The sequence below is a fragment of the Scomber scombrus genome, chromosome 23 (genome assembly GCF_963691925.1).
Source record: "Scomber scombrus chromosome 23, fScoSco1.1, whole genome shotgun sequence".
NCBI lineage: Eukaryota > Metazoa > Chordata > Actinopteri > Scombriformes > Scombridae > Scomber > Scomber scombrus.
This window is the reverse complement of record NC_084992.1, coordinates 13575108-13589438: the sequence shown is the minus strand read 5'-3', so window position 1 is coordinate 13589438 and position 14331 is coordinate 13575108. Positions and strand designations below refer to the sequence as shown.

Sequence of the window (14331 nt, the reverse complement as noted above, 5' to 3'; positions counted from 1 at the left end):
TATTTTCTAGGATCTTCACTCAGGCTTTTAGATTAGTTTATAATTCAATTGGTTGTTATAGAATTGCTTTCATAGTTCCCTAACAGAAATTTAAACCGTACACTGAGTGTAAAGCTGATACTGAAAGACTTGACTGGATGACAGCAGGTCCTGTTCAGCATCTGATCTAGGGTACTTTATACTCAGTATACTGCACATGACAGAGTTCACTGTTACAGTGTTCACAAAGCTGTCTTTTATCATTCATCTTGCAGGTGTAAAGAAAATGTATTATTTCGGTTGCATCTTGATATTTACTCCCTGGACATGCTACGTCAGTTGCTTACGTCATCACATTAGAAGTGTCGTCCAGTCACATGCGAGGTCATGGTCACACGGAGGACCTTGTGCATATAAACAAGCATAGACACGTTCTCCATTGTGTACCATTTTTAGATTGCCTTTGCAGCTTGTGAGTCACATCGAATTCTATCCCCACAATGCACAGTGAGCGTCTCACCTTTGACTCGCCAGAAACACCTCTGAACAATAGACTGCCTCATGATCGACCCCTTTCAGCCAGTCCTACACCAGTCACAGACAAGAAAACTGCTGACTGCTGTGAGTGAGCTGTCTTGCCAAATGACTCTGTTTGCTGCTGATCTGATTGAGCAACTGACCACAGTGAACAGCAAATTGGTATCCATGGAAGACAGAATGGCTGCTTGAGGAGCCAAAATAAATCGTGAAACCAGTGTTGAGGAAATGAAGAAGACAGATGAGCGCACAATCCCAAATTTTGGGAAGAATGTATTTGATTGCAAGGTTTGCAGTGATTAAGTGCGCCTACAAACTGCCTAAACATGGGTATGTGTGTTCACAAAAGCAGCCATGAGGAATTTAGCCTCAGTTGACAGAGAAGGAAGAGGGAAAGATTTATTGTTGGTCAGTGTGACATTATTTTTCAGTTACAATAGAAGATGTGTTGTTTCAAGACTCAGCATTGAACAATACTGGTTGTGTTTACAGCTGCTGGGAGCGAAACAGAATGTACTAGCAGCAGATGACATGGACTTCTGGAGGGGTATCACAATTTATATGATGTCCGATAAGGTACCTTTGAGGGAGTGTCTGCATTGTAGCAAGTGGACATCTGGGCCAAGACTTCCTCCTCTATGAAGTCATTGTTTACAGTATAATTGGTGTTGGTGGCAACAGGTCATTATAATGACCCAGGGTGACCAATAGCAACAAATCTAACAATCAGTCAGTCCTGACTGGTTCTAGATCAGTGATTTTTCTTTTTAAAAGTCTGATTTCATATCTGAGCGAGTCAAGTTTAGCCGAGCCAGGTTTCAATGCTTTTCGGATGTTAATTACAGTCATTTACACCTGTGCTCCGCTACTCTGCCCTCCATTTTCTTTTCTTTTTTTTCCCTACCTATTTTTCATGCAGTGTGACAGACAACATTGGCTGAGTGGTGTCATTATCTTGAAATAAACACAAATTTGGTGATTAGGACTCCTGTCTGACCGCGCAATTACCCTTCTTTTTATTTTTATTAAAATAACTTTACATGATACTTCCTGTAATTGGATGAGATCATTCTTTTTGACTTCATGCATCAGGAAAAGAACTGAAGCTGCAATCCCCTCTGACATACAGTAACCCCTCTCTAGTCTTTTATTGAACATTGCTACCTCTGACTTTACGGAGTGCTCTCTTTCTCTCTTACTGCCCTCCCCCTATAATGATCTGTGTCTAGTCTCTCCCAGCATGAAAATTGGCAAACGCGTACGTGCTGGATGATACTAATTGTCACCGGGGAGAGGGGTGATTCTCGCTTTAGCTCGCCAATGGTGCCTGGCACACTTAGTTTTAATCAATAGGAGCAAATGAACAAGATGCACTGATGCCAGCAGGGCTAGAGCAATTACCATTAGTCTGTTAGCTCTTTGAGGTGAGCAGAGTCATTTGTTTGAAATAAATAAATAAACATCCAACACACCTTTTGTGGGCAAGGTAGAATACATTTTCCAGGATGGCGATTTTGTAATGCAGTGGAAAGTTTTGCAATCACGCAGCCAATATAACCGGCGAAAGTTTGATTTTCCTTATCTCATTTCAGCCTGATTAAACTCTATTTGTCATACAGTTCTTTAAAAATGCAGTGAGATTATTCAAGCTGTGTTGGAATTAAAATATAATCTTCATCAGTGTGCACTGTGTTAGACTGAAACCACTTAAGCTTCATGTATCTTTGCACAGCTACATTACTGGCTGACCGTATTACCTGTTGTTGCATGCATACAACTTCATTTCAAGGAATTAAATAGAAACTCATGGATGGTACCCATTATTAGATTAATGTAAGACAGGAGTTGTCAAGGAGGCATTGTTCATTATTCTAAGTGGCAAGGCATGATAAAGCCGTTCTAATCCAATTCTGATTAACAGGAAAAAGATCGTCCTTCGAGGAGCAGCAGCCCAGATGACGGCATTGGCAGCCAAAGCTGGGCCAACTCTGATCCCTCAGGTAAAAGTTCTGACAGTTTCATTTAATCTCTGTCACTGCCAGTCAAACGTTAGGATTGGTTAGGTACAAAGTTGTGCTACTTGGACATTTCTAATAGTTGGTATGTTTTTGTGGAGGGAGTTAACACAGCGTGTCATCGTGTTAATTGAGCTTGGTTTTCAGCACCTTGTATGGTCTTAAGTGGCTCCCAGGGATTGGTGATCTTAGCTCTTATAATAAATAGCAGTTGTTGCTCCCACTTGTGATTTTGAGTCATTATCTTGGGACAAAAAAGGTGGAAAGTGGCAGGTAATTGTTATATTTGAGAGTTAATGGAAGCTCTCCGTCTTTGACCAGTCATTATGATAAAAAAGGTCACAAGGATTGTTTTTTTTATCAGACTTTTTTGAATATTTTAAAAGTATCTTGCAGTTGAGGTAACGTCCAAAATCTGCATCCAAATTCTCACCCAATTAATCATTACAAAATACAATCAAAAAAAATCTAAATAAAAATAGAAGTGGTCGCATTCTACAATGAAGATAGAGGAGATAAGTTTGATAAAACATGGGACCCAGTACTGAATTACCTTAAAAATGTGAGCTCATAGACACTGGCTATTGTACAAAACCTCACAGTGAGAGTATAGTCTTGTATATGTCTACCAACTTATTTATTTGACTATTATTATTATTATTATTATTATTATTATTATTATTATTATTATTATTATTATTATTTTTCTGCTCTTATATTCTGTCTATAGTAGATACTCATTTTATGACCATAAAATATCGTTGTAGTGCCTGATGTGCTGTGTTCTTTACATTTAAAAAAAAAAAATTTCTCTCTTTTTCCTCTACTAATTTTCTCTTTTTTCTTTATTTTATATTATTTTTCTTTTTTCTCTATATTGAAAATCAATAAACATATTTTTTTTTAAATAGAAGTGGTTGCACATGCCAGCAACAGACTTAAACACATATGTATATTTTCGCAAAATAGTATCGTGTGATGTGTGAAGCAGATCCATTTACTTCATCATAAAGCACCAGGCGGCTGGTTGTTAAGCTGCAGTAATTATGTATGAGAGGTTCTGGATCAATAATGGATGCTGCGTGTTCTGCAACACTGTCCTGATTGATTTACACTAAGACCCAGCTTCAGAATGGATGAGGCAGGACAATTATGTCCACTGATCTGCTTCAGTATGTTTAAAGGTCACAGCATCAGGAATGTGCTGTGATTTTAATAGTTTACTTCAAAATGTGTTTGATTGGTTTGATTTTAAAGTGTATCTTCTTTTGTTTTACACTTTTAAAGGATGCTATACTGTATTTTGCAGCCAATACTGTTACTGTTACTGTTACTTGTCTGTTGGATCACTCTAATAAACAACTTTGTAAAAAAAAAAAAAGCTTTAGAGAGACAGAAGTGTGTATTTTCTTCAAAGGTCTATTGCTTGTTTACGTGCAATTTTGCCATCCTTTGGAGTTTGTTTTATGAGTAATTTTGTGTCTGTTCATCCGACAGATTTGACAGCAGTGGGTCAACTTGTGCGGCGCCATGTCCCTCAGGCTGTCTTCTTGGAGAACATCGGTCAGGAGATCACCTACATACTGCCCTATGGAGGAGCCAGAGATGGGACCTTTGCCCTTCTCTTCCACGAACTTGACCTGGCCCTAGCTGACCTCGGCCTGACCAGCTACGGCATCTCTGACACGACACTGGAGGAGGTACACTAAGCGTGGGATTGACAACATTGCCAGAGACGCAAGCATGCACACATACTGTATAGAAAGACTGCCTACATACATGCAGGAACATAAAAGTAGACATAAAACAAAGTTACTCTTGTTTTTTTCCTCTTTTTTTCCAGCTTATTTTAATTCTGCTTCTCCTTCTTCTTTTACTACGTTTCCCCCCTGCTTATCAGAGTGGCAGTTAGTTTTCAAATTTCTCCCACAACTAAGGAAAATTACTCCAGTATGTTAGATGCTGAGACTATAACAAGAAACTTCAAATTTTAGCCAATCATTTTTTAACCTGGAGGCCTGCAATCATTTTTTTTCTTCTAGCATCTCAAAGCAAAGTAATTGCATAAAGTTGTCTCAGTGCCACACACAGCATTTGTAAGCTTTTGGAATATACAAATAAGTTACACTAAGTCTTGGAAATCCACACCCTTGGCCATGCTGCATGAATTATGTTGCTAAGTAAAGCCATGCAAACTGTGAGGCGCAGTTCCTCTAAGCCTGATGCTAGAGTAAACACATTTTTAAAGCATTAAGAATTTTTGATGGGCAGCAAATTGAGACGGACCACATGTTGTACTAAGATGCATATTGCATGAGAGCAAACATACAATTTTCTATTTATTTAACTGGTGTAATAACTTGGTCTGTTCCTTTATGAAATTTGACTGTTTAGCATCTAAGAAAAGAGCTGCAAATCTTTGCAAATACTTCCAATTCATTAATATCATCATCATGTTGTTTTTAAAAAAGGCAACACATCTTATTTGCAATTACAGGAATATTTTAACTTGCATAGAAAATCTATATTCTGACTATCAAAATGGTTGTCTTGCAGGCATGGATCCCACCAGTTGCTACTTGCAGCTATATCATTAGTAGTAGTAGTAGTAGCAATAGAACTAGTACTACTAGTGGTAGTAGTTATCATTACAAATGTCTTATTTCACCTGGACAAGTGTCTCTTTGCAGTGTGTTTGGCATGCAGAGTCTTGGATCATAAGGCTGAGTGACTGGCTAATGCTCAGACATAAATCAGACAGTCATGGCCTGCAGGCAATGTGAATAATTCCTTTTGAGTTTGTAAAATTCAGACACAACAAGGTTATTTCACCCATCCATGTTTTCTTTTGAAGTCAACAACACTTCAATTGAAATGCACAGGGATTTTCCATACACAGCACTAATAAACAAGGTCTGATAGGGAAAGGGGTGTTTTATGGAAGTTAATCATATAATGATATTTATATAACAATCCTTTCATTGTAATTGACTAGCACTTGTATTTTTGAGTGTTTTATGGTTTCAGTAATTCTATTTTATGTTGTTTTTACTGGTATAATTCACACTATTTTATACATAATTTGTAGGCTTACCCAGTAGTGTTCAGAAACTTTTTAGAGGGCTGATCTTGACATATGGCCTTGATTAATAAATGAAAGCAAGGAGGGCACTGCTCTTAGAGAGGCCAGTTGACAGGTGCTCAGGTCTCTGTGGATGCGCAACCCTGATCTTATTCTAAACCGAAAGTTAATAGGATGGCAGGGTGGTAATTGGCATCTGCAACAAATCTGCATACACTTGTTGAGCAAGTTTAGAGTTTGTTAAATATAGCAAGAAAATACACCAAAATTAGCTATAAGAGCAGCTGAGCAAACATGCCTTCATTTGTAGTGTAGTTTGAGGTTTGTGTTCATCAGCTTAACATGAAAACATACTTTATCTCTAATTATGTTTTCACTCCACAGATATTTCTTAAGGTGGCAGAAGATACTGGCGTGGATGCAGAGATTTCAAGTAAGGTGACAACATGTTTGCAAGTTCCTCTATGTCAAGAGGATAAACATTATAATTTAAAAGACAAGCTTTGAAAACTGCGGCATGAATGGTAAGAATACACAATATATAATTTGCCTGCAGTGTAGAATCTGGACAAACTACCACAGCTGAATCAGACACATCAGTTTTCAATACTATAAACATTGTTAATGGCACTGCGGAAATCTGTAGGTTTGCATTACTCCACTTCAATACCATTGGTATATCTTTAAAGCCAGAATTTAGAAACACTCAGCAATGGTGCTGGTTAGTTATATTGTTTTGGGTGGAATGCCAAGACATTGGAAATCAATACTTTCTTCCTTCCTGACTTGCTTACATACTTAGACTTTGATCTTAGCTCCAGACAGGACACAATTATTTTATGCATACTGCGAGTGCATCAGTCAAACAAATGTATTTGAATAAATGGAACAGCTACAAAAATAATGACAGCATACTGGATGTCAAATGCAAACAAAAAGAAAAAAAACAGACTGCACTATCAAAGAGGAACTGTAGAAACTATCCAATAAGTATATTACTAATAAGCAGCACTGTGCAGCAGGTGACTGGTAATTGTCTTAGTGTTTTTTTTTACCTCCCAACCTGTTATTATTTCTCATTGATTGACCCAAATGAATCTCTCACTCTCTCATTTCCAGCATTTCCGTTTGTATCCAGCACCAATCAACTTCACTTTTCACATTTAGTATAAAAAACAGATTCCTCCATGTTCCTAAAACACCTGGGTTTGTGCTTTTTACAGGGAATAAAGTAGCGTCTTGCAGGGCACGTAGCTATTCTTATTGTTATTTATAGCTCTAAATTGGGTCAGGCCAAAACAACATATCTTATTTGTATTCCCACAGCAACAAAGGAGCTGTTGGTGAGAGACTGCAAAAGGAGCTCTCGCGAATCCAAGCGGAACAGCATCACCAGCGTCCAGACTAAAACAGAAATCTCTGGATTGAGTGGCAAGTCTCCACATTTATTTTTTCCCCCCATTTTTTAATTCAATTTAATTCAATTTTTATTCACCAATAATGAGGCGAGTACCGTGAAAGCGCTTAATTATTCAGCTGTTTGACTTGTTTCTGGTATTTATTGATGTTTTTTTAAAAACAGAATTTAATTAAATGACCTATTATTCCTCCTTGAGTGTTTTCTCCTTGTGTTTTTCATACAGATTTAAAAGAAAAGTTCGCCAGTAAAGTGGGTGGTAAGTATTGCATCTGTTTTTACAACAGACAATCTTTTTTCTTCTTACCACAGAATGTCTTTTTCAGAAACTTTGCCACACACATTTTATTCATGAATTATTAACTTCATTTATTCCGGCTTCAATTTGACTGTTTCACCTCAGTGACCATTTTGAAAAGAGGGCATAAACAAGGACTCCCGCTTCAGAATAAGTAATTTTCAAACAGAATTTCTTTCCAATCCATAAAACATTATCTAACCTGTCGTTTCACCTTTTCAATTTTGCCTCTCTGAAAGAAATTCACTTTCATGCAATGTATTTCATCGTGTAAATGGTTTTCAATCAGAATATGCTTTAATGACTACTGTGAAAATAGAGTGCTTCTTTTTTTTCTCTAGTATTCTTGGAGAGTGTAACACATAAAATCAAGGTGTCGACAAAGTCCTTGTTTATCACCATTTTCCTTCTGAGTCGCACCCAAATATCGTTTCCAAATTCACAATAGCTGCTGCACTGAGGAATGAGCTAGTGCTGCTGGCAGGTTTAACACTTAAGTTGTATTTGATCACCCCATTAGCTCTGCTGAAAAGCATGTTCAGCAGCTTTTTTACATATGCATAGATGATAAATAACATGGCGGGGTTAATGTCCACTCCAGACTTTAAGAGGAACACCAGTGTCAATGGGAGGGGCTCTGCGGTCATCACAGGATGGGAGCTGATCAGGAGGCAGTTCCTGGCGCTCTTTATCAAGCGCTTCCATCACGCCCGCAGGAGCCGCAAGGGACTCATTGCCCAGGTAATGGCGTCAGTCTGTCATATTGATGAATTGAAGGGTTATACTAGTGGGTTGCTCGGGAGGATCAAGGTAGTATTGTATGAAATACATGTTGGCTTTCAAAATCAGTTAATGACATATATGATAGAGTTAGCTCATTTAAAATCTGAAGGGAGAAGTCATGTCATCCATCTTGATGGAGTCGATAGTTTTGGAATTTCAGTTGTGGAAAAGGAGGGCATTATTGAGGGAAACAGTTTGAAAAATATGAAGTGCAGCACCCAGAATGATGTAATATGATGTCAGTAAACTGCATGTACAATAATTACCTCTCCCACCCAGAGGATACCATGTTTAATACAGAAGAATACCTGAGGGATAAGAGAGGCTGTAGATGGCATAGACAGAGTATTTATAGTTTTTTATGAGGTCTCACCTTTATATTTTGTCATGCTTAGTCTAGCACAGGAAACTGAATATATATATGAGTGTCGAGAGTGTCAGTGGAAGTTGTCCTGCTGCATCAGTAAAGAGTACCACCAGTTTCACTTGATCACTGTGATTGGCACCAGAAAGGCAAAGTGACACCCGTGATTTGTTTTTCCTTCATTTTACTGTGTGCTAATCATGTGTTTTCATTAGCTATGTATTACATGTAATCGTATAACAATTACAGAGATGACAGACTGCTATTAGCCCATTAAGTGTACGTCTATATTATTTTGCTCCTCATAAACATAATTTCAAAAGTCAAAACCAATAAACAGCCATAATTTAAATAAGTCAGAACCAATTTCAGTAAGTAGCAATTTCCAAGGGACTTGAATGATTTTTCTCCAAGTTTTGAAAAGAGTGACCTAACTCGTACAGCACCCACACCCATCAAGATTCATATTGTGTATGTAAATATGTAATGCTGTCAGTTATGACAGCTGCCACGACGCTGAAATAATCAAACTTGAAAGTGACTGAATTGAAGTTTGTGTACTCCTTTGCAGGGCCTTGTGTGTGTGTGTGTGTGTGTGTGTGTGTGTGTGTATTAGAGAGAGAGGAAGCCAGGGAGAAAGAGAGAGAGAGAGAGAGAGAGAGAGAGAGAGAGAGAGAGAGAGAGAGAGAGAGAGAGAGAGAGAGAGAGAGAGAGAGAGAACAATGTTTCACCTCTGGTAAGGTGTATGGGTTCTTCTTGTAATTTGCTGCAGTACCAATCCCCATTAGTCACTGTCAATCTTGGACGTCCCTCTTTAGTAGGGACACAGAGCCGGATAGGAGGATAAGCGTGTGAGTGTGTACGTACAAGGGTGCACATTGTCTGCAGGGGCGCACCTCCTACCACTCCCACTGTATTCATTTTTTTTTGGCCAAAGGTTTCTTTTTCCCATCTAGTCAACAGCTCCCATTGTCAGCAGATATGGTGAGGTAATCTCCTAGAATACACGCGGTTAGGGGAATATAAAAGAGATTATGGCATGACACACAAAAGGAGTGATTTATGGGGATGAAAGTTGGGGACAGGCAAGTCTTGGCAATGTCAGAATCAGGCAGAAGCAGTTATTGGTTAGGTTGCGGTGGATGAACTGAAGGGAATCGAGTGTAAAAAGCAGCAGCAGAGAATGTAAATCCTGTAATGCCCAATTGTTTTTGTTTTTTTGTTGTTGTTTTTTTTGCATAAATCATGAGTTTAATACAGTGGCGTATTAGTTGAAGAGGCTTTGCGGCTTCTTGTCAGAATAAAACAGCTTTTTTTCAAGTTCTTTTTCTCTTTAATCTCAGAAAGCTTTTTTCTAAAAATATTAACCCCCCTCCTCCAGGTCAGTAGTATTTAAATTGCTGTATTTTTTTTAATTTTTTTTGTATACTGGTGGATATATTTTTTCCAGAACGGATAACAATAAGTAACTAACTATTTGTCATATTTTGAAAAGAAAAGATTAATACATTAATAGATAAGTGAAAAAAGGTGATGCCACTACTTTTCATCCACTTAAACACCAGGTAAAGCAATAAAGCTAAATAATAAAAAATAAACCTGCATAGACACAACGGTTTGTTGAGGAAACAAACTCAGTCTAATGAGCTGTTAGACTTGGCTGGGAATAAAAAACATCTTAATTCTGTTTTGGTGTTTATACCAATTTTGCATATAATCCTTTGCTCTTCTTTAAATCCCCACTAAACTTGAGAATGTGATAAACTCATGCATTGTCTTGGGAGCGCTTTGGCTTTGTGAGCGTAATGACTTCGTTTTTTGCAGATCTCTCTCAATGGAAGAAGTACCAGCTGTCACCTACAATTACTGTCGAGTGAGAGAGAGAGAGAGAGGGAGAGAGAAAGCGAGAAAAAAAAAATTGTTCTTTCTTTTGCAGGCTGCCATTAAGCTTTTCAGACTCATTGCTGCTCTTTATCTTTCTCCCAAGCACATTTCCATAGCCATTGCTCCACGCAGTAAATTTTAGGATTTTCAATTGTAGCATCTTGAATTGGCCTGGCAAATTGCATGCTACACAATTAATCAAGTGTACGCAAACCTCCCCCTGCTGCCAAGTGTGTCCCAACCTACAAGTGATTAAACATGAAAGATATCTTGCTTTTTTTTCCCACTGACCTTTTTGTCAGCTCTAACAATGAAATAAAAAGAGAATTACATGACGAAGAAAGAGGATTGGATAAGGGTGAGGAGGAGAAAAAAAAGGAAACGTGGCAGCGGCTTTATAAAAAAAAAAAAAGAGAGAGACAAAAGAAAAGAGAATAGCAAGAAACTAATTATATCTGAGTGGCCAGATGATGGTGGTGGCGTTGGAAGTGTTTAATCAAAATCATAAAGCATGAAGAGGAGCCCAAACAAGTTAGTGGGGAGCATATTAATGTGCACACGTTTTCGCAGTGGTCTTGTGTCATTTTGGAACATGAGATGACAATATGAAGGGGCTTGGGGAGGGAAATGATGGAATTGATCTTGCACTGACATACAATACAAGCACTTGACAATGCAGGTTTTCTTCTTTTAAAGAAGGCGAACTATAATTGTGTCAATCGTAATTTTGTCATTGTATTTGATAATATTACATCGATCATACAAATGAAAACAGCTTGTTTCCAGGGTTAAAATGACTTACAGCTGCACCAGTCAGTGCACTGTACAATAGCTCCATGATTAAATGAAGCTTTGAAATCAAGTATTTTTGTTCCTTTTGATGAATCGCTTTAGCTCTGGTGGCTGATAGCGTGTCTCAAACTGAAACTCAAGGTAATGACATTGTACATTTTTGCTGTCTGAAAGAAATTCTATTTATTATTATATGGGGATAGTAGTATTTTTTTATTGAATTCTATAACTTTTTATCACTTCAAATGACTTTTCAGATATAGCGGGATAACATTCCTTCAACACAGCAGTGACAGGAACACTTTAATGAGGTATTTTTACTTCAAATTTGTCACCCTCCCACTAGGTGGTCCTGCCTGCTGTTTTTGTGTGCCTGTCTCTGATCTTCTCACTCATCGTTCCACCATTTGCCGAATATCCAAGTCTGGAGCTACAACCCTGGATGTATGGTCTCCCTCAAACTACCTTTTACAGGTAAACACTTTATGGCTAAAACTGACTAATTTGAATTGCATTTTAATTCAGCACATATTTGAATGTTAACAGCAATCTGTGATATTTGCCTGTGTGGGTAATATCTGCTCAACTTTTTTTTTTTAACATTCTGTGTTGATATTACCCAGACGCAACAGGAAGAATCATTTAGCAAATGATGTTTACTGTTGCAATAAATAGAGGCTGTGTGAATAATCTGAAGACGAACTGGGTAGTCATAGTGGCATGAGCAACCAAATTAAACATGGCTGAGTAGATAAATGGTAGACTGCAACCCTGGAAGAAACCTAAACTTCGTGACAGAAAATCAAAGCAAAAGTCACAGTACTGTGCTCGCCGTTTGATTGCCGAGAGGTTTTTGCATTGCTGAAGTCATCAGTCTGGACACTGTCTTCTCCTTGGCTGCAGCTTGATATTCTGTCATTGAGAATAACAAACATAATTGGTGACAAGCCACAGCCTTGGTGTACTTTGACACCCGCTGAGAACAAACTTGACTAACTGCAGAGGATGTGGACTAAGACTGGATGGACTAAGAATTCCTGTCACCACATCAGTATCTGTCTGAAGCTATTTTAGTTTCCCACAACTATGACTGCAATTTACTCTAAAATAAATGGAAGTTCATAATAACTGCAACTTAAAGATTGACATAGCATTAAAAAAACACACATACAGTAGCAGTGAAGAGAAGACACATCTTCCCATTCAGTTGAGTGAAAAGGTGTCCAGACTTTTAACTGGTACAGTATGTGCACCAATTTAAATGGCTTGTTTAAAAGAATGTCACCTGATGAAGTATGACTCTTCATAAAACCAAGAAGAAAGATGTTTTTCACATACATTCAATCTTTTTTAAGTCACACATAATGGGTGCAACATGATCTATGCTTCTCTGTAACAACAAAAGTGTTGTAAAAATGCCATTTGAATTCTAATATGCATCATCTGTTACAGTATCTGTCCAAACCATCAAACTAATCTTGACGCTGTATTAGTAGTCCTTTCTTGTGACATGATGCTGTCATTGCTTATCCACCGTGTAGGTATTTATTTCCCTTGGCAGCGCTTTGTAGAAATTCACTTTGAGGATGTCAACACACAATTAACAGCAACCTCACAAGAAACTGGTTTATTTAAGATACAATCTTAACTCTTGGTCTGAGTGAGAAGCTACTCCTTTTGCATTTATTGGCATACCTGTACACTTTCTTTTCATATGCTTTAGTTATATACATTACACATCCCAGTTCACTTACCACTGATGCATTTTAATGCTTTAATTAACTGTAACTGCTGTAACTTGATACTCACAGATCCTCAGTTTACACTATTGTTAACAAATTCTTTGTTTGCTGGGCAGCTAGCGAAGCTGTTGTCTGCCAACTTATTTTAGGCTACTTCCTCACTGGACTACTTTTCCCACAGTTTGGGAACACATACACATATCACACATAAACAAGCTGCTCATTGAAGGCACTCAAACTGTTACTTTTGGTAGCAACCTGTTGTATAGTTTTCAGGTTTAAAAAAAAAAGATCATGATTGTTTTTTTTTGTCCATGCTCAAGCCCAATCCTCACTGAAGTTTGAAGCTAAAGCTGGATCCCTACCACAAACTTAAACCAAAAACTAGACTAAAATTTTAGCTTTTAGCCGACTTTTTCAAAGGGTAAAATAGTACTCAGTAGTGAACCAACAATATGATACTCTGAATCTAATAATTTCATTTTTCATTCATATGTGCATAGTTTTTTGCCAAATCCATGAAAACAAATGCATTTGTCTGTCTCTCTCCGTGGTGCTGAAACATACAGATTCAGTTGGCCTATGCCTGTCCCTGGCCATGGTGCTAAAAGGTTCAGGTATCTGTCTTTTTTCATGTCTGAAAAGTTTATAAACCAAGTTACTTAGCTTGACTTCTTCTGTCACTACTGCAAATGCATATTATTCATGCACTCACCAGTAGAACTCATCAACTGCCAAGTATCACCTTGGCAACTGTGCAGAAAAAATCCAACAACAACCTTAATATTAAACACCCAGAACACAACTGCAACCACCAAAGCAACCTATGCAGAGATTAAGATGATATCTAGCCACACCCAAGAAGCCACATAGCTATCCGTAGAATATAAATAAAATCTGACTGAAGACCTTGCCATGATACTGTGACATTACCTAATTTTCTGACTGTCCTGACACTTAAAAGGTTGGTGTAACAGTAACTGACTAGTTTACATCTCTTCTTTATGTCAATATATAGAAATTTGAATAAAATATCAGATTACTTTATACAGAATGATATATGTACAGTCATATTGACATTCCACTGTTAGGTTTAACTAGGTTAAGGTTTAAAGTTTGGACCCAAAAGCAGTTTCCCAGAGGTGGAGGTGTGGAGATTTGAGCCAAAATAACAGTGGATCGGGGCAGGCAGAGAGAAAGCTGAGCTGTCGGCTGAAGGCAGGCTGGTGAGACGCCGGGCAAAGCAGGGATACAAAGACTTCAGATGCATAATGAAACTGAAGCACAGGAAAATATAGAGTCAAGCTGAGTTCAGGCAAACATTAAATATATACTGACTAAGGACTTGAACTTGGCCTTAACGTTAGTACCACGTTGGCGAACTGAATGATGTAGTGAATACTAGAATTTCGAGGTGGGGTATGTATACTTCAGGAAC

The 14331-nt window shown here is 37.9% G+C and overlaps 1 protein-coding gene across 1 annotated transcript in view; it reads left to right on the top strand.

Annotated features, from left to right (window-relative positions):
- The window catches only part of LOC134005861 (phospholipid-transporting ATPase ABCA1-like), a 141998-nt gene that overhangs the window by 61491 nt on the left and 66176 nt on the right, over positions 1 to 14331 (top strand). The window contains 7 exon segments of the mRNA XM_062444881.1: positions 2438 to 2516; positions 4029 to 4231; positions 5998 to 6046; positions 6940 to 7044; positions 7257 to 7289; positions 7930 to 8069; positions 11498 to 11625. Coding sequence (XP_062300865.1) covers positions 2438 to 2516; positions 4029 to 4231; positions 5998 to 6046; positions 6940 to 7044; positions 7257 to 7289; positions 7930 to 8069; positions 11498 to 11625 — 737 coding nt within the window.